Raw genomic sequence first — 20,276 nt, 5'->3', positions numbered from 1 at the left:
GTGTTTTTTTCCAGCTTTGTTTGGGCTACTGTACATGTAATGAATGCACATGAGAGCAACACGGTGTATCCACTGCAAGTGTTTTTGTGTCGTGGTCTTGTTTACCAGTGGTAAGAGAGAGGGGGGAGGAGGAGGGGGATGGGGGGTTGCCGGGGAGAGGGAGCGCAGTGGTTGCCGGGGGAAGAGGAGGTTGTGTATAATGAGGTCACACCCTGGCAACCCGGTGACTCCTCCTACTCAGCCCCCCCCCCCCCCCCTGCTCTCTCCACTTGGCCCCCTATGAGTGTGCCCACCCACTCAACCCCCCTCCCCCCCTTCACCCTCTGACAGGGGAGAGCTCTCCGTGGTGCTGAAAGCAGAAAAACACATTAAGTCTCTGGATATAGTGCAGCTGCAGCGCAAAGCAAGACGAGACAAAAACATAAGACAGGATGAGTTCACAAGAGCTCAGGCGGAGAAACTGTGGAGGAAAAGGAAGTAAGGAGAGAGAGAGGATGATGCTCTAGAGGAAGGTGGCTACAGTAGGTGGTGGGCGTGTTCATCTTGTTGTGATCTATAGCTGGGATGCCCGGTGTCATCTGCTGAAGCACAGAGCCACTGTACAGACCTTTATGGACGAGCAGGATAAGAGGGAGCTGGCAGGGAATTCCATGACTAGAAACGCACACCAATCTGCTTTACCTCGTTTTAACCTTCACTGTGGATGAGGATTTCTTTCACCTGTGAGACAGTTTCTGCAGTCTGACGTATTAAAGCCAAAGGAGAGACATTCAGGGAAAAGACGCATAGGAAGGACAGTGACTGCCTGATCTGCAACTGCAAGGGGAGTTTGATGTTAAAGAGCGCGAGTGTGTTAGTGTGTATTTGTGTCATGCTTGCAGTTGCGGGTGCGGTCTGTCGCCGCGCTGCGTCTTCTTTCTGTCTCTAACATGTGCAGATGTGTGGGGCAGTGAAGCTGGCTACTGGATTGGAGTTTGGCAACATCTGGACTGGAGGGGTCGCATCTCCCTTTTGCACCCAGGGGAGGGAGCCTTGGGCTGGGCACCCAATGGCCCAGCTCCCCTCTAGTGCCAGCCGCATCCTGGGTCACAGAGAGTACTTCTAGCCAGTCAACCAGTGGGACCATACAATGGATGGGAGCCTATGTGGATTTAAGTGGAATAGTGCACTGGTGCTCCAGTATAGGTCCGAGTTTACTAGTGTGCACTGGACTCATCAGGGGGAGACAGAAGACACGTTGGTCCACAAACCAGCAGGGACACAGCCCCATTGTAAGTATGGACTTCAACCAAAACAACTAAAAACCACAAAAAGACATGCACCTCCACTCATGCTACAAACATCATGCTGCATGCATAGAGTCACATACAGATCCACAGCACAGCTGCCAAGTGTAACACCTGCATGTGCCCTGGTTTACAGGTTAATCTCTTCTTGATTTGCAGCACAGCCTTGACCATGTGTGTGTGCATGAGTGTGTGTTTGCACGCACACACACCCACGCCTGTTGTCACCAGACAATTGGCCTTGCAATCTTTTTGACATTGTGTCTCTAGAATATCCATGCTGCCCTTCTCCCGTGACACGGTTGCCTAGAAACAGAAACAGTGTGCCACTTTCATTTACTTTTAAAGCTAAGTGCACATCTGTGTTCCAACTGTTGCAACCCATGTGAACTGGTTCAAGCAGAAGGCAGAAGAGATGAGATCTGAAAAGAAGGGGAAATGCATCCAGCGAAGGGGAAAGCAAAGAGAATGTTGAGGAAAATAAAGCAGTGTGGGTAAAAATAGTAAACTCAGTTGGTTTTATAGAGATTAGAAAATAAGAATAGCATTTTCAATCAATGAGTTATGGGAGGAAAATCTAATGTGAAAGGCTTGGTTGGTAAAAACAGTGTGATAAACAAGCTGATTCTAGTGCAGAGTGCTGCTGCAGGCTTACAGGGATTAGGCAGGCAGGCTTAATTCAGCTCAAACACTGTTTGAACTGTGCCTTCCTATTGCTGCACCCTTAACACATCTAACTGGTGCACCTGGTTCTTGTCAGAAACTGAGATTTACACCCTTTGTGCAGCTTCAGATCTCGTGCTGTGCCTGTGCATCAGCGATAAGACCTGATAACCAGGGGAAAAATTCTATACAAAACTAGACACCGGGAAGCTGTGCCCTAGTTTGAACTCTACTCCAAGATGGCGGGTCTTTTGGTTTTTATCATCCTCTCCTCGTGCCCATAAAGACCTGAGCTAAGGCATGTTGAGAGTTGAGAGTAAGATAGAGAGTGGAACCAGCAGATAAACTTGTTGACCCATGCTCTGTGCTGGATGCATCGATAGTCAAAAATCAGAAGGATGCGGATGATGGCCAGACAATGGCCAGTCTCCCTGGAATCTCCATCTGGCAACCCCCCCCCCCCAAACCCATTTGATGCCCTTGCCACATACACAAACATACATACAGTTATCACTGCCCCCTCCCCCTCCCCATGCTCACTCACACTCAGTGCGTCTCTCACACGTAAACAAGCATGAGTCTTAGGCTGATCTGAAAACACTGACCTACATAAAAGCGTGCACTGTCTTCTTCTTTTCCACCGCTGGCCTTTCCAAATTCACATTCAGCTGCTACACATGGTACATACCATGTTGCACGTGTTTTCAGGCAAATGCTCTCTGCATTTGCATGCCAGAGAACAGCATCATTAGCTGCACCATGCCGGGTGATGGTCTTGAGTGTCTGCACACAATGCTATTTAAAAAGAGTCCTATTTACAAGGAGTGAATCATAGTGTGATTGCACCCACGTTGATGTCTCTTTGAAGAGGCTTTTCCTCTCAGATACATCCACACTCTTTTTATGGCGACACTGCTGTCAGTAATCTTCTTTTAACAGAAAAGCAGAAGGACCAAGTGAAGAGTGGGTTATTTTTAGCTCTGAAACACAAGATTGATCCAGATATTCGCATATGCAAAGCCACACATCGTTCTAGCAAGACTGGCTCATTTAATCCTTGTGGCTAGTCCCAGGAGTTTTATATTTCCACATCTGAAAATATATATCTCCTCAGCATTTTACAACTGCAGAAGATGAAAGCCATTTATTTCTGTTTCATTCAGACTCTCACTCACTAAGAGCTGATAAATTTAGCAAGAAAATGTGCAAGCACAACTGAGAAAATGAGCAGCTGCTGCTGATCCACAGCTAATAAGAAAACTGAAGTTTATGAGTCGCTGTAACCAAATAGTGAGTCCCCTGACTGTTGTCATATTTACATGTGCAGAGCTGTTGTGCACACAATAGAAAAAGATGTTTCAATCCTCAAGGGGGGATGTTTTCTCCTGTGGACATAGGCATGATGCAAGTCTGTGAACCATACATGGGCCATGAACTCAACAGCAGCAATGAAAAACTTGTAAAACAAAAGCAACACCACACAAGCTCATTGGTGTGACATTGTAGTGCAGCTGATGCAATCTTACTCCTCCAGTTTCATCTCACCAAGGCTGACCTTGAAACATGAAGGTTGAGTGAATGAATACTGACATAACACTTTGCTTGCTTTGCATCAACATAACACTCAATTGTGATTCCCTGATTTTTCTTATTGTGTTCATGCCTCTGTATCTGATCAACCATCATTAACATGTTCAATTTGTCTCCTTTAGAATGCTGTGGAAACACTTGAAGAATGATGAGCTCCGAACAGGAGGAAACTCTCCGTTTTTTCCAGTATGTTGAGGAGAATGGGCTGAGAGCCTACAACGGCCTGGTAGCTCAGAACCTGGACCACGCCAGGAATGAGAGAAATAAAGCATTCCTGCAGGAGAAAAACGACAAAAAGAGAAAACAGGAGGAAGCCATAAGGAGGTATGAAGAACACTTGGAAAACAACACATGTATCCAAAGAAAACACAATCGAAATCAGTTTTAGACGTTAGAATCACATGGTTCACTGAAACTGACTCACAACTCTTGCTACATTACACCAGTGAGTATCTGCTCTGTAAATGAGATAAGAAATGGGACAAGTGGCCAGAGGGTCCCTGTAGCAATGGCAGGTTGCCATATTTTTGGGGTTGCCAGTGTGGACTAGTGCACCCCATGATCTAAAGAGGATAATTAATTTTTCACTTTTAGACTTATTTAGGGCTTGTCCTTGGATTGAGGTCATGCCTGCTCTATTTTTGACATGGAAAGTGTTCAAAATCAAGAGAGAACAGGGTGAGCTGTGACAGAAGTGTGCTGGGATGTTAGACTGGAAATGAGGCACATTAAAAGACACCAGATTATGCTGTCATGATACCACTAATTATCCTGGTGTTGGGAATATAATCCCAACTGTGTCCACTATCATTAGGGGATGTTTTATTGAGGTGTTTTATACTTATTGGCATCAGAAACCCGTCCCATGATCAACTGCGCCCTGTTTTATATGTTGGTATGAGCAAGCAGTTAAAGCAGTTCCACTGTGTGCAGAAACTCCACTGTGGGGCATCCCAAAACTTGAGCTAATGGGAGGCACGCACTCGCAACGTGACGGGCACGTGGATGCGGCGTGCTTGTGTTGTGGGGTAGAACGGCAAGCAATGAGTCACAGAGTATTTGGGATGTTAATAGGACAGTGTAGAGGGGTTTCAAAGGGGTTGGAGGGCATGTAGGGGCTTTTTTTTTTTTTTAAGCTGAGCACTGGGCTTCAGAGTGTGATGAAACCCAAACAGACACAGTGCCAAAAAAATTAGGATTTTCTTTTCTCACCATTTTTGTCAGTTATTAATTTCACAATCAGGAATTCTTTATTTGTTCACCAGGTATTTTTCTGTCTTTAGATGAGATAATATCTCTTTTATTAAGTCTTAGAACTCATGAGTCAACTAAAAATGCAAAATTTTTGCACGTCAAAAAACAAAAAGGAAGTATTTATTCTAAATTACAGTCCCCAAAACAGTAGTTTAAAGACCCTTTTCATCCTTGACTTACACAGTTGATGACACATGCAAGTAGCAGTGGAAAGCTTTATGGGAAATGCTGTTCATGATTGTCATTACATCTAAAATCCTTAATGTTGGGTCAGTCTGTTTGACATCGCACAGAGTATTTAAGCAGCTGCCGGGAGTTTTAAATGTGCATCAGATGATTACGTTGATGTGGCATTGGAGACTGAGCATCCATGTGTGACCAGATGGGGTTCTTCTAAACTGATTTACTCAGACGGGCTTTGAACCCTGGCACATGTCCGCCAAGGGGTCGTGTGACTAAAAAAACATCTGCTTCACTGCTGCCAACGTGAGTCTGTGTAGACATTAAATTGTACAGAATATTCACAGTATATTGCTTGTATGATCAAAGCTGACTTGCAGTTCAACTGTTATACTTCAGACACAAGGCAGACGGCTAAGTTAAGGTTCAAAATCTTCCATATGTATCTTGGATTCTCTTTCATCACTTGCCAGCTAACTCTCCCTGCTTCTATGCCTGTTGTTAGCAGTCTGATGCCGTCCCGTTCAGTAACTTGGTGAATGGGACAGCAGGGCGACGCCTGAGGAGAGTGGCATTGACTATCCTCCCACTGTCTTTCAGCTGTTGCTAAAGCTAAAATATTAATACACAGTCACTGGAGGAAGAGTCTAAAAAATAACTGGATTTTTCATGAGGGCCTATAAGTAGGTCAGTGAGACGACCCATTTTTACAGTAACTGATTGAGAGAGGGAGAGTGTGAGGTTTCATGGTTGCATTTTTATGCGCGCAAGCAAATAAATGCCTGCTTGTGTACATGAGCGTGCACGAACATGAAGCAGAAGAAAATCTGATATATTAGCGTGTTAGAAAGAGTAGGAGAGAGAAAATGGCTTTTGTGATTGTGTTAGTGTGAAAGGGCTTGTTAGAGCAAATGTGTTTAAGAGAGGGAGAAAGGAGGAAAAAAACCTGTTAGTGAGAGATTAAGTGTGAGCTCACTTGCAGGAGATGTGTTCTGCCTGGTGACAGCTGGAACAGCCATAGGCCAATCAGATCAGGATGTTAGGTTTGAGTGAGGCGGGCCTTCCTGCCTGCTGCTATCTCACTCTTAGTTTCTTTTATTGTGTTTAAGAAGAAGTCACTCACACAGTCAGACGCACGCAAACATACTGACAGATGGCCTTGAATTTACTTACACATGCAAATGTATGTAAACACACTCACAGGCACACACACACAATCAGATTTTCTTACATTTGAATGTGCTTGCAAATTCCAAACGGCTGCTTTCCTGATGCCTGCGTTTACTGACAGATTTCCCTCAAGATCCCCCTTTTTTTTTGTGTAGTTGTTTTCTCTTTCACGCCATGTCACAGTAAAAAAAACAGAACTGCCCAACGACAAGTCAGCTTCAGCCGGTCCAAGTGCACCTGTGGTCTGTCCTCCAGCCAATCACTGGGCAAATATCCTATAAATAAATCCAGTCGCCACTACTCCAGTCACACAGACCCTCCCACACACCAACAACTCATATATATGGGCACACACAATGCACACAGTCACAGCAGATGAAAACGTGAGTAGGACAGGCTGTAAATCCTGTGTTCCTGACACCTGTGGCTGAATGCCATTAAATGAACCCTGTCTTCAGAGACATTTTAGCCCTCACATGTGTGATTAGATTAGAACTAAGTCTAAAAATCAACATTTTTTCCCTCTAAAGTCACAGTAGTTGTTTGGCTCCACAGGTTGCTGCAAGCACATTTCTCTTCTGTCCTCTTTAAATAAACAGTGATGTGGTTATGATAAGCGTCTGAAGTGCACGTGCGCTTTATTATTGTTGTGCAGCAGCAGCTGGTTTTGTGTCTGGTTTCTATGGGTACCCTGTTGCTAGGCAAAGATAAGCCCCCTAACCAATAAACCCACCCCACCAAGCACCTTCTGTTCAGCAGCTGGCCTGGAGGGAGTCAGACTCAGCAAAGTCTCACACCTAGGGACCACAAAAAAACACAAAACATAAACACCCACATGCTTGAACATGTCCGCCTCTTGTCCTGTTACATGTGAAATTTTCAAACCTACATGTGACTTTTTAAAGTGCGTATGCATCTCAGGCTGATGTCTTTTGTTCAAACCAGTGTTTCTGAAACACACATAGGTTTTGAGCTAATTTACCCTAGTTGGGAGCAAATTGGTTTGTGTACAAGTGTGTGTTGTTGTGTGTATCAGACAGCCTGCTTTTTACCCATTACCACAAAACACTCAGACATCATTAATGCACCATTCAGGCCAATCATCCATTTACAGCGATTGATTGTGTACAAGCAGGGGGACTTCCATGGTGTCATTATGTGTGGCGGTGTGAGCGGCATCGGTCACATCCAGGGTTAAACTCAAATCAATGCTCTGCCATGACAGAAACCCAGTTTTCAGCGGCACTAACAGATCTGTGGTTAACTAAGCGCTGTCATTGTTTAAGCCACTTGTACAGACTGAAAGACATACATATTCACCTGCTATACACATGCTGACACATGCATATTTGCACATATGTTCAGAGAAATGTAAGCATGCCATAATGGTTATATATGCCTGCTTGCACTGCAATAAAGGGCTGCCTAAACATAAGATGAAATACTAGATATGAGAAGAAAGGTACTCAAAACTAGTGAAAGATAATTTTACTTGACAAGATATCTTGAAAGCATGTAAGATTTAGAAATGAGTAATCAGCAGAACCCTTTAAAAGAAACCCTTTAAGGAGAAAATGCTAGTTTTAAGCCAAGATTGCTCAAAATTGAACTCCCAACAGCCCCAAAATAAGTGAAATATACGAAATATAAGCAAATCTTTTTTGAAAGGCTGTCAAGATTAATCTAGTTAATTACGGTTAATTAAGGTCCACAATTAGTGCACAAAATACACAGATATCTATAACTTTAATTCAATACCCCTAGACCCCAAATGTACAGCAAGAAAATTATTATTGGTATTGTGTGATTTATGTGTTAAGTTTCTCCGGTTACCTTTTCTTAACCCATGTTCGACTAGCATCTTGTAAAGGTATTTCTATGACTCATTTATGATACTCAGACAGGTACCGTCTAGGCACCGACACCGCTTGAAAAGTATCAATTAGCACAGGTGTCAGAAGAAACCCAAACGACACCCATCCCTACTCACATGCAGCTCAGTGGACAAGTCAGAAGATATCTGCACCTTTTTATTGATCTCTTATTTCATTTTCACTCCATAGCAGGCTCCTTTTTCCATGGTTAAGTCTATGTTTAAATCTTCAGTCTAGCTCAGAAAGCAGGTCTGTACCCAAACAGGAAGTTACTTACCCTAAGTGTAATACACTAGTGATACAAAATAGTGGAAATTTAAAATGCATTAAAAAGGCTTCAATTATCCACGATTAACTACAGAAATTCTGAGATTAATTACAATTTAAAAAAATATTTTTTTTTTGTCGGCCTTTTTTATTTTCTACTTTTAGCAAATAAAGCTGAATAACCCTAAAAATATCAAATTCACTAAAAAAAATACTCAATATTAGTAAAGTATGATTAAGCTGTCTTAATACAATTAGTTCTTGAAAAAAGCCTGTATCTACGTTAAAACTAAAACCTAAAACTTTTTTCAAGACTAAACATCTTAACTGTTGGCAAGTATGTTGTGAGGCATTTTTGTTGTGTCCAGGCAAAACCAGCTTGGGCCTGACGTGGGATGCTGGGTCAAGAATTGTGTCCTTTCCTCATTTTTATCTAATAATTTTGAAAACTTGTTTGATTTAGTGTAAGTTCTATATTGTTTATTGCATGAGCGGTGTTATCTAGAAGATTTTCTGACCCTTTACTCTTCTCACTTCTGTTCCTTTTTAATTTTAGGACAGGGGAGGACATTGCAACTGAAGGCAAGCACTTACGCATGGGCTCCATTACCATGCCAGATCCCCCAGAACGCATGCCCATGCCCCACCCGCATGCCCTCGCCTGTGGGCAGGGCTTCTCTGTCCGCTCCCAGTCCCTCCATTCTGTCGGTGGTGGGAACACTGGAGGCGGAGGAGAGGAGGAGGTAGGGAGCCCGACCTCTAGGAAACAGCCCCCACCCAAGCCCAGGAGGGACCCGGCCACTAAGCTGAGCATGTCGTCTGAGGCAGTGGACCACAGTCCCATGTCCACCTGCCGAGGGGAGAGATGTGACGGTGAGTCGTGGTGGCACTTCACACCAAACTGCTGTGCTATATATAGCTGCTCTCCGCAGTGACCTCCTCAGCACTGTTTCTCCTACAGTGACGTGACATCTAGCTATTCACTGCATACTTCACTCTGAGCACCATGGTGAATGAAAAACAGAAAGAGCTGTGAGATTAAAGCCATTAAACCATTTTTATATATTTTTCTTCCACTAGAAATAATGGAAAAACTGACAAGGTGCCATTTATAAATTTAAAAAAAAAGGAAAAACTGCTAGGCTTTTCTGCATTGCAGTGACTAGTCTTAATACAATTTTTTTGCATAAAAAAGCATTCCTTGTGTGTTTGAATGACTCTTGACCAATGCAAAATGCATTTCTGATTAATTAAAGGTGCAGTCTGTAGAACTGTGAATATTAGGGACATCAAATGGTCAGATTCTATATTGTGATGCTCACCTCTGGTGATAACTTTTGCAATTAGTGGAATTATAAAATGCATATCTGTTATTTGGTCCCTTCTGTGGTGCTGTAGAAATGTGCAACCCTCTCTATTGCTGATGTTGCACCAAAACCTCCTATCTACAAAATCACCACTTTTTAGGAAGTGAAAGAATATAAATTATATTTTCTGTTGAAAATGAAAAATAGAGATATGAGGTGTTGACCCAATGCCAGTGCTAAGTATGAGTTAACATTTGTATTATAAAAAGCTATTCTAAGTTCATGAAAATTAAAAATTTTATATATTCAGGTGATCAAACACTTTTATAGATAGGCCTACTTGTAGATCAAGGCTGTCAAGATAAATCGAGTTAATCTAATTAATTAATGTCCACAATTAGTGTGCTAAATGTCTTTAATCACAATTAATCGCATGCGCTATTGTACCTTTCAACACACTTTGGTTAGGGCAATTCAGCATCCCTCTGCAGCCACAGTGATGTAAAATAAGTGCCGCACTGCTCCTTAATGTCTCATTTTACTTTTAAGAAAGTCAAAAGTCATATGTACCTTTTAAATGTTTTCTTATATCATTTTCAATCCATCACAAATTCCTTTTTCTGTGGTTAAGTACTTTTTATAATCTTGGATCTTCTTCTAAAAGCAGGTCTGTATTCAAACAAGATGCCAAATACACTTATTTTAAGACAGTAGAAAAATCCAAAATGACAACAAAACAGTTTAAAATGCAATTAAACACAGTTTCCCATAGAAATTTCAATATTATTCGCAATTTTAAAAAGTTAATCTTTTGATAGCCCTGTTGTGAATATTACGTTTCATGTGTACCAAGTTCGCTCTGCTACTAGGCTATCAGAAGATATTAGAAGAAGAAGAAGTAGAAGTCAGACTTCATTAATCACTGAAGTGAAATTCCCAGTTTACACTCTGTTGTTGAACATATTACACACACTTAGGCTGGGTTACATGCAAACATGCACAAATGTGGATACGCACAAAGGGAGAGATGTCAGAGTGATGGCCTTGCTGCTCTTGCTGAAGTGCTGCTGGGAGCTGTTGGGGGTTCAGTGCCTTGCTCAAGGGCACTTTGATGGTACTCAGGAAGTGAACTGGCACCTCTCCAGCTACCAGACAAAGTCCAGATATGGTCTGACCGGGACTTGAACAGGCAAACCTCCAAATCCCAGCAGAAGTCCTTGCAGACTGAACTACTGCCGTCCCAACACACTGTAACTTCAAGTGCAAAGACTAGAACATAGAGAAAGAAATGGTTCAAAATTTTCAGGAAAAGTAATTACATTTTGTGCTTTTTTTGACCTTATATTATTGTCAGATAAGCAAACTAATTTCTTGTTGTTCTTGTCCAACAGACAGTCAGATCTACTTACTGTATATGGCAAATTTAAAAAAGCAACAACAAAGTTCCCCAGATTCTGCACAGAAAATTGAAAAATAGAATTAAAAACACAGAAAAAAATATAAAAGCATGCAAGAAGCACATACCAGTGTTAAGATATAAGCCTCTGAATCACTGACTTACATGTTGAGCCAGTAGTTGCAGTATCATGGTAGCACATGTATGACTGACTGCTACATTGTTTGTGCTGTTTCAGAGCACTAAGCTAGCCATCATTCAAGTGGATGAATCAGAGTGCAGCCTATAGAAGGTTACAGCTAAAGTGTCAAAGCTTTCTTCAATGCACATAAATAAGGCAGGCATGTCTTGACAGTTCTATGACCTCGATTAAAAATGACATACTTTAATATTTCAACATGGCAAGTAAACAGTGAACGCTGAATATTCTCTTTCCAGTTAAAACTGGCAAGGCTGAAATGAAAGATGGCTTAATAAAGATTCAGTAAAGCACCCTGCAGCAATTTTCTGAAGCAAAATAAACAAACACAATATGCCTCTTTGGCCAGGGATGAAAAAGAGGGCATAATTGAAGTTAATCAACTCATTGTACAGAGAGTAAAGCAAGAATAACAGGAATTAATTGAGCTAAAGGATTGTTTCCCACAACATGTCACAGATTTAATTGCTGCTGAAGAAAATGCAGAGTGCATGCGTACAATGCAGGGAAGCTATAAACCACTGCAAAATCAAAGCAACATTAAGAGTATGATAATAATATGTAAAGCAGGTGGCTGTGAGCTGAAAGAATTTACAGGTGTCAGGAAGCTTTGACTCCATTTCAGTCAGGATGCTTCGCTGCAGACGTGATGTTTAGGGAGTCGCCCAGCCCGCCGCAGATTGGTGGGGATCTCTCTGTGTGCACACAGATCTTCCTGGGCACCACGGCAACCATCCCACAGAAACAAGACCCCTGCAGCCCAGCCAATCACAGAATCACTGAGCGGCTCCAGCCAATGGGGCTCCAGAGATGCTGAAGTCTGAGACTTCTGAGCCAATCAGAGCGGGAGTGTGGGGGTGTCCCTTTTTCTGAGGGGAGGGTTGCGTGCTCTGTAGCTGGCGCTGTAGCAGGAAGGGGAGGAGCCTGTTGGAGTAGAATTCATTCAGGAGGAGCGACTGACCTAGATTCGTTTTCCCCAGGAGGAAAGGGAGGGGGGAGGGGGTTGCGGGTAAACACATCCGCTACAGGGGGAGGGGGAGAAGAGGGAGTGATGGAGGGAGGAAGAGAAGGAGTAAGGCATGTTTAAAAGGATGAAATCATCATCAGTGCTGAAACAGATCTCAGGATCCACCATAGAGACCTGTTGGTGTAACAATGCATTTGGTTATTGTTCAAAAAGAGAATGTAACACCCATGTATGCAAGAAAACATGCATGCACACTCTCGCAGGCAGAACGGGAAAAAGGGCGTAAAGTTATGGGTATCATCAGTCTTATTAATCACATGCAAGAACCACATCTGAGCTGAGCTAAATCTTCTTTTAACACCTTATTAATTAGTGGAAATGGGGAGAAAACATGGAATCAGACGGTCTTTTTCATCTTTAACGACATCACCAACTGGAGTCCAACTGGATGAAGTCAAAATACCAGTATACCTATCAAAATTACCGATCTTACTTTTATCATTGAAGTTGATTTTTTTGTGCTTTTTTTCATTATCTTTATCCCAAATCAGCTGTTATCTTATATTTACCTGTTGACTTGTTTTTTTCGCAAAGCTATTCAGATGTAATATAAAAACCTCATTTTTTGGGATGATTGTCTTTATATGTAGTATTTAATGTGTACATAGCTGTCCAAATTTTCCTCTAAGAATGTGCAGGCATGTGCTGTGCAGGTATGCGTGTGATCATGCATGTAAGGATGGTGGTGAGTCATACATTTACAGGAAGCATGTGTGTGTCTAGGCCATCTGAAATCTAAATTATTAAAGGTATAAAAATCTGCAGTTTGAAGGTTTCAGACATGGTCCAGTTTTTCACTTCATTTATCCAGATAAAGAGACACTCCTATCCAAACATCCCAGTGGCTGACCCAGAAATACACAGAATAGAGCTCTCTCTACTGTGAGTAAACTAGCATTAGGACCGTACTGTACTGCACAATCTACGCAAACGTGAACATAGTAGCATAGCCTCACTGCACCACATCTAAAGAGATTCACACTGCAATGCTACGTCACCACTATCAGAAAGAAGCTCCACAATGTGTGTGACCCAGATACTATACTCACATACTACACCACTGCCGTATATGTGACCTAGAAACATGCATATGCCTCAACTATTCCCACATATCTGACTCAAGATATTCCTTGCAACTATACACGATGACCTACATCTGACCCATCTCTCTGCAGCAGGCATTATATAAATGATAAATGATTCACAAAAATAGATTTTGGACCTATTAAATATTGGGTTGTTTATGAAAGCAACGGAGTGGCCACACAAGAGAAGTAGGACACTATAATTTTGTCCAGAGAACAAATAATCCAGTCTTCACTCAACAGATAATGCATGTAGATTTGATTTCTTCAATGGATTTGGGTTTATTTTCTTTATCTCTGTCTTCTAGCAGCTCAAGGATGCAGTGAGGACTGCAGGAGGGTGCCCCCACCCAAACCCAAGAGAAACCCCAACACACAACTGAGCGTATCCTTCGATGAGTCCTACATCAAGAGCCATGGAAGCAGCAGCGTATGTCACTCCAAACCTCTCCATCATGTCACCTCGCCCTGCGAAGGCAACCCGTCGCCCCCACAGAGCGACGAGAGCCCCACAGATGACTGTGAAGATGAACCAGTCTACATAGAGATGGGTGGGATCGACGTCGGAGTTCGAGAACCCTTGAAAAGCGAGGATGAGGAGCCCGGGGAGTCTGTATACGAGGAGATGAAGTACCCAGTTCTGGATGATATGGAGTACCGCACTGACCCTGTCGGGTGTCGCTCTGCATGCCCCACCCCAGCCCCTTACGACCCTGAACCTCTCAGTCGCTGCTCCACGCCTCGAAACATTCCCCTCTGTGACATTCCTGCACCCTTTCCTAATTTACTCACCCATAGGCCTCCTCTATTGGTGTTCCCACCGGCACCCGCTCAGTGCTCACCCAACTCAGATGAGTCTCCCCTTACCCCTCTAGATGTAGCTAAACTGCCCATGCTGGAAAACCAGTCCTACAGCAAATCCCCCACATCTTCCACTGAGCCACCCTCTTCAGCCCACATCCGCAGGGAGCTCACTGCCACCCCAACCCTCACTGTGTCAGGCCGCTCCTCTGCGCCTCCTCTCCCCTGTACTCTCTACAAATCCTCCTCCTCATCCTCTTATCAGCGCAGCCACTCTGCCTGTCCATCACCGGTCAGCATGGGCCGCTGTCTCACCCCTCTCAGTCTCATGCGTACACCCCCCTTTGATGCCCCAATGCCATTCCCTGGTGGTTTACCACGCAGCGCCTCTGCCACCCCTCACGGCAAAGGCTCACCACCTCAAGACGGTGTGAGTCGCCTCCATGGCTCTATGCAGAATGTGTCGACGGGGCGGTCAAGGACACCTACTAGCCCACTGGATGAACTTACAAACCTGTTCACGACCGGCAGGAACATGTTGAAGAAAAACGCCAGTGGCAGGAAGTCGAAAGAGCCCGGAGAGAGTAAGTCATTACACACTGCTGTGTCTATGTCTCGTTGATTCCTGAAGGTTTGATTTCTGAAGGTGGGCTGCATGATATTTGATTTATTTTCTCCAAGCTCCTTTTAGCCAACACCGATACCGTTACCAATATATCAGGGTTCTTGCAGATCCTTGAAAAGATTGTCCAAAAGTGCTGGACTTTTGAAATCTAAGGACATAAAAGGTCTAAAAACAAATCTTATTTTTACTTTTGAGAGGTCTTGAATTTTAAATGGCCCTGTATCATTTGGGATTTCGTAAATAAGTTAAATAGAAAAATTCAGTCTTGGTCTGGTGGACTGAGAAATCTCACATGCTTTTCAATTTTGAATGTTTGTCGCACGAAAAGTAGTAAAGGTGGTCCGATATTGGCCAATATCAGTACTATTATGATTAGTGCATGTGACAGATAGCCAATATTCAGAACCAATATGCATTTGGTATCACAAACAAAATGTGCTTCATGTGGCAAAAGTACAATTGCATGTTCAGAAATTAAGTCAAATAAACAATTTAGCACAAACTCTGTCAACATAAGAAATAGCACAAAGCAACACTGTGGCTGCAGGAAACAGAAAGTGATACCATACGGTCCCTGTGTCAGTACCACCGAGATCACAGCGTTGATTGGCTGATATTTTTGTGACATCAAGCCAGTCCGATAGTGTTGAAGGCAAGATCATCAACATCAGGTGAGACTGTAGAAAGTGAAAACCAAACCAGAGTGGAAGGCCCACCCATGGAAGATAATTGGCTAAATGCCAAATATCAGTATCAATTATCTGTCAGGCTGATAATTGGTCTACTCTCGAGAGTGGTATTAATTTTTTCAGGTAAGGTCTTGAAAATGTCTTAAAGGTCATACATTTGATTTTTGAAGGTGTTTAGGAATCCTGCACATCTTTTTAACCATAAAGAACATCAGGTGTCTCCTGTGCAAAGAGAGGCTGAGTCAAGCAGAGCGAGAGAGGAGTGTGGAAGTAGACAGTCTGGTAGTTTTATTTTGGAGCTTCATTCCAAATGTTCAGGGCTCGGGCCCCCTTTAGTATGGCCTCAGGCACTCAACTATATCTGATTGTACAATTATACATTTGTTGATATTTAAGTCCAGTTTGTGATTTACACTGCTGCTATGTATGGCCAACTGGAAAATATCTCAGAATATCAAACATTAAAACACACTAAGTCTCAAATCCACCATTGTTTATCTGTTGAAAATATCGAAATTAAAACACATTCACTTGACATCATCTTATTTTAAGATACAAGGTCAATAGGAGAGTTCAAACATTGCTTGCAATAATTAAAAATTGCCAATGTGGCCAGAATTTTACTTGTAAAGCGTCTCGAAATGAGATTTACTTACTCATGTAGATAGTTCATCTCATTTTAAGTCTCTCATGTAAAAATAGCTCAGCCCATTGGCTGATATTTTTACCTGTTACAAACATTCAGGCCTTGATTTCCACTTTTTAAAGCTTGAAATAAGATTTTCATCTGGACTTGTCATGTGAGTGTGGCTTAAAATAGAACTAACAAGATATTTGGAATAGAAACTCGACAAAAACACTTGCTTAGATTTGAGTTTTTCCAGGTAGGAGTTACAACTCAGACAGTTAATTGACAGCAAGATCAGTCTAAAAGCCTTGGCTGGATTCTTTCTGAAATAAACAAAAAACTTCCTTGATAGTGTCATTATCCCTGTTTTGGTTTTACCATGCTTTTAAACCTGTATAATTAGGAGGCTGTGCAGAGAAAGCATCACTTTCACAGTAGTATGAGCGGTGTTTGTGGCACTCTCTGAGACCTCCCAGTTTTTTAATCTAGACCCAGTGAGCCAAGTCTGATAGAGATCGTATGATTTAATCTGAGGGGATTAGAGACTAAAGCGGGCATCAGGTCCGTCAAACCTACTCATGGCATTAGGCCATCAGGCAGCATTACTTTTTAAATATGTAAACATCGTGTGTAAACACAGATAGCCACGCCACTCTCGAGAGCCCGCCAAAATAAATGTGGCTGTGAAGGAAAACCAGGAAATGCTTATTATCAAACGTTGGAAAGTTGCCCTCAGTTTACCAAAAGTATTTAAAAAAACACTGAATCACAAACGCTGCCATCATTAGACAGTTTCCTACCCCATGCACAGTGAACGTTGTTCCTAAACTGGTCTGTGGTTCCTTCCCACATCATTCCCTACTCTTTTTCTAGAAAATAGCTAAGTTAAACCTCATTGACGTCTAATGTAAGGTAGATGAATAAAAGATGGCTGAGTGCAGGCATTAAACCATAAATGTTTTATTTATGCATGAAGGTTTGTGTAGTTTAAGTAGCAGCATGTTATCTATAATTTAAAAACAGTCTCTAATAAATAATATTGAGCATTTAATCATTTACAGTAAGGCTTAACCTAAAGTGTGACCCTTAGTCAAGATCTGTAAAATGTGACAAAAAGAAAGAAATCCCATGGAAGTTCCTCGCTAAATTCTCTAAATGTACTTGAATTCACACAGCACATTCATGTATAAATCATAAATTAAAGAACAGTTCAAAAGAGTCCACACTTTTGTCCTTACTCAACGCTCTTAGCAACTCCAACATAGCAACAGTGGAAGGAGCTGAAATCCATGTTTCTTATTTGCAGCTTCCCTCCCCATGAGTAATGCAGCCAATCACAGCTCAGGGCACGCCAGTTTACAGCCAAGCAGTGAGCTCCTGATGGCGAAAAGCTACAGCTCTGAACTCAAATCTACACCTGATCAGAGGATTTCAGAGTCTCTTTTCTGTCCAATCAGCACATACTTGATTCATGATTAAGCCAATCAGGAAGCTGTATCACTGTGCTGATGGAGATAGTGGAAGCTGAGACATTTTCTTTAATTTCTTCCTGTTTTGACTGCACTGAAATACACAGTATATGCTCCAATTGGTGGATGCATGTGCAAACTGGTGCATGTTTGTTGTATGCAATATCTTCCATATGCAGTACAGGCTGCATTACTTGCTTGCATTAAGGTATGGTTAGATTATCAAAGGATGCATTCAGGTGCCATGAAACCAATGCGATGTCTTACCAATGAGCCATTTGACTGCATTTTGTTCCAAAGCCCCATATGGCTTGTAAACAGCTTGCATATGCTTTCTATACATCGAGGCTGGGCCCTTTTAATCTAACACCTGTGTACGCCACATGCATCACATGGGGCTGCAGGACTGACAGGTTGTGTGTGACTGGGTACATGCACACACACGGTGTAAAGAACACACAAACCTAACACGATAAATGAAGGTTAATTTTTTCACTGAGGCGATGGAGGCAGCAACAGCTCGTCTGACCCATTTACCAACTGGTTAATCGCCACGCTCCCACTCATACATGCATGCACACACTGGAAAGCTATGTATGACGCATGGCATGACAAGGGACGCATGGTATGACAAGGGATAGGGATGACCAGAGATGCTTGTGTATGGTTTATATATGTTAAAGCCCATATAGTAACCATATATAGAAACCGCCTACTTACAAATCAATCACGCACATACATTTATATGGATATAGAGATGTTCCTTAATGTCTATATGGGGACTGAAATGGGTGACATACATACAGTTCCTATGCATACAGATTGAAAAATACAAGTTTGAAACCATTCAGCTTAAAAACAATGTTTGTGGATTTATTAGCTGCCAATTTAAATACAAAAAAGGTAAGAAAGCAAATATGTTTGATAATTTTGAACCATGCCTTTATGGTAAACTTACAAAAAATGAAAGTAAAGTAGAGTGAAAATGTAACTAATAAAATGTGCAGTGTGAGAAGAATGAAGAGATCCTAAATGGTCATTAATGTGTGCATTATTTGCAACAATAAACTCTAATCTAATACATGTGAGCCCACAGATCGACTCATCTGACTGCAGTCTCCTGACAGCTGCCTCTGTTGGTACTGAGCGACACCTAGAGGATATATGAAGGCACTGCAGCCATCAAGTACAATAAGAATTACCTTTCATGTTTTCTCAAATCAGCTGTATGAAATTTAATATTCAGATATTTCCTTCATATTTATACTTATATGAACACATGATACTGATTTTTTATCCATATCCTTAAATGTTGACATTCTTCAGCTTCTTTAGGCCTGATTTATACACTCTAGATAAAAAGTTGCTCTTTTTACAGAAACCTGAACTTTCAAACTGAAAATAATTATCCTAATTTAACAAAAGGTTTGCAGTGTGGTTTGGTAAATCTAGAGATGGGTAACTCTGTTTACTAAAGGGCCACACAAATTTGATTCTCTGAGACGAAGGGTTAACATTTAAGAAACTGCAGGATTGTCTTAAATTAATGAAGATAACAACCTATAATTTGATGAAAATTACAAATATATCACTTCATCACAGCAGTAAACCAACAATAGATTTTTAAACTCAAATAGTAATGCTTAATCTAAAGAGCTTAACACAGAATTCAAGCTGCTTTTCCAGTAGATTGCACATAATATTTACTGATAATTTTATTATATTTGACTTCCATATTTTTCTTTTATACATGTTCATTTAATTATGCATATAGCAGTTTTATCAGCAACAATTACAGTCAATAATTTTTCAAATTTCTTGTGAAGAACTGCTAAAAATTAAAGACAATCATAGAAAGGTTTCTATTATTTCTATCTAAGTTGTCATGGCAGATTTTCTCATGTTTTCTTCATGTTTACTATTTCTTGACATTTTAAATTTACATGCAAGCCTCGTTTAGTGAGGAAGAGGGCCTCGTGGCTCTGTCAGTTTCCCAAAACTGGTTTAAATAACCCTGATAAAGTGCCTAAAATGACAACAAAAACACATTCTTGAACTTCCTGTATCACAGACCTAAACCCTCAGAGCACTCCTTAAAGTTTAAGATGTAAAGGTGTAAAGTTTAAGTTGTAAGCGTGATTACGACCGCTTATTAGTCTCAGCATGTCAGCTCTGTAACTGATAGGCAGTCATTCCAGGGTGTACCCCACCTTTTGCCCAGTGACGGCTAGAATTGGCTCCAGCCCCCCATGACCTCAGGCGGGATAAGCGGTGTAGATGATGGATGGATGGATCTGGTGATACTATTACGCCGATGACATCATGCACCTCTAATCCTTTTATAACCAGTATCAATGCTTTTTCCACCATGTACCACCATGTACCAGTGTTTATGATTTCATTTATCTATTTATTTGTTTTTCTTACAGCTGAGTCCAAAAGCAAGTCTCACAGCGAGTCCAAGCGTGAAGGCAAGGAGAGGCACAGTCATAGCAAGGAGTCAAAGAGAGACTCAAAGGATCGCCACAGCAAAGACTCCTCTCATCGCAGGGACAGAGAAAAAGACAGAGACCGGGACAAAGACAAAGACAGAGGCAGCGGCAGCAATGCGGAGCAACTGTCCCACAGACGCAACAGCAAAGACCGTACTTGTAGCAGTGTAGATGCACCACCTGTTCGCAGGGACAGCAGGGACCAGGGCTGCAGCAGTGCAGAGCCCATCCCACTGATAAGAAGAGACTCTAAGGACAGAGGGATCAGCAATGG

At 41.9% G+C, this 20,276-nt stretch overlaps 1 protein-coding gene across 1 annotated transcript; it reads left to right on the top strand.

Moving 5' to 3' along the window:
• Nucleotides 1–940: 940 nt before the first annotated feature.
• nyap2b (neuronal tyrosine-phosphorylated phosphoinositide-3-kinase adaptor 2b) lies at nucleotides 941–20,271 on the top strand (the record flags this gene model as incomplete). Its single annotated transcript, XM_041803577.1, has 5 exons — nucleotides 941–1,271; nucleotides 3,662–3,863; nucleotides 8,841–9,157; nucleotides 13,607–14,683; nucleotides 19,940–20,271. Coding segments are annotated over exons 2-5 (1,905 nt in total), but the record flags the coding sequence as incomplete, so codon positions are not given.
• Nucleotides 20,272–20,276: the final 5 nt, after the last annotated feature.

The sequence above is a fragment of the Cheilinus undulatus genome, linkage group 13 (assembly GCF_018320785.1).
Source record: "Cheilinus undulatus linkage group 13, ASM1832078v1, whole genome shotgun sequence".
NCBI classification, from domain to species: Eukaryota; Metazoa; Chordata; class Actinopteri; order Labriformes; family Labridae; genus Cheilinus; species Cheilinus undulatus.
This window is presented reverse-complemented; position numbering and strand designations above follow the sequence as displayed.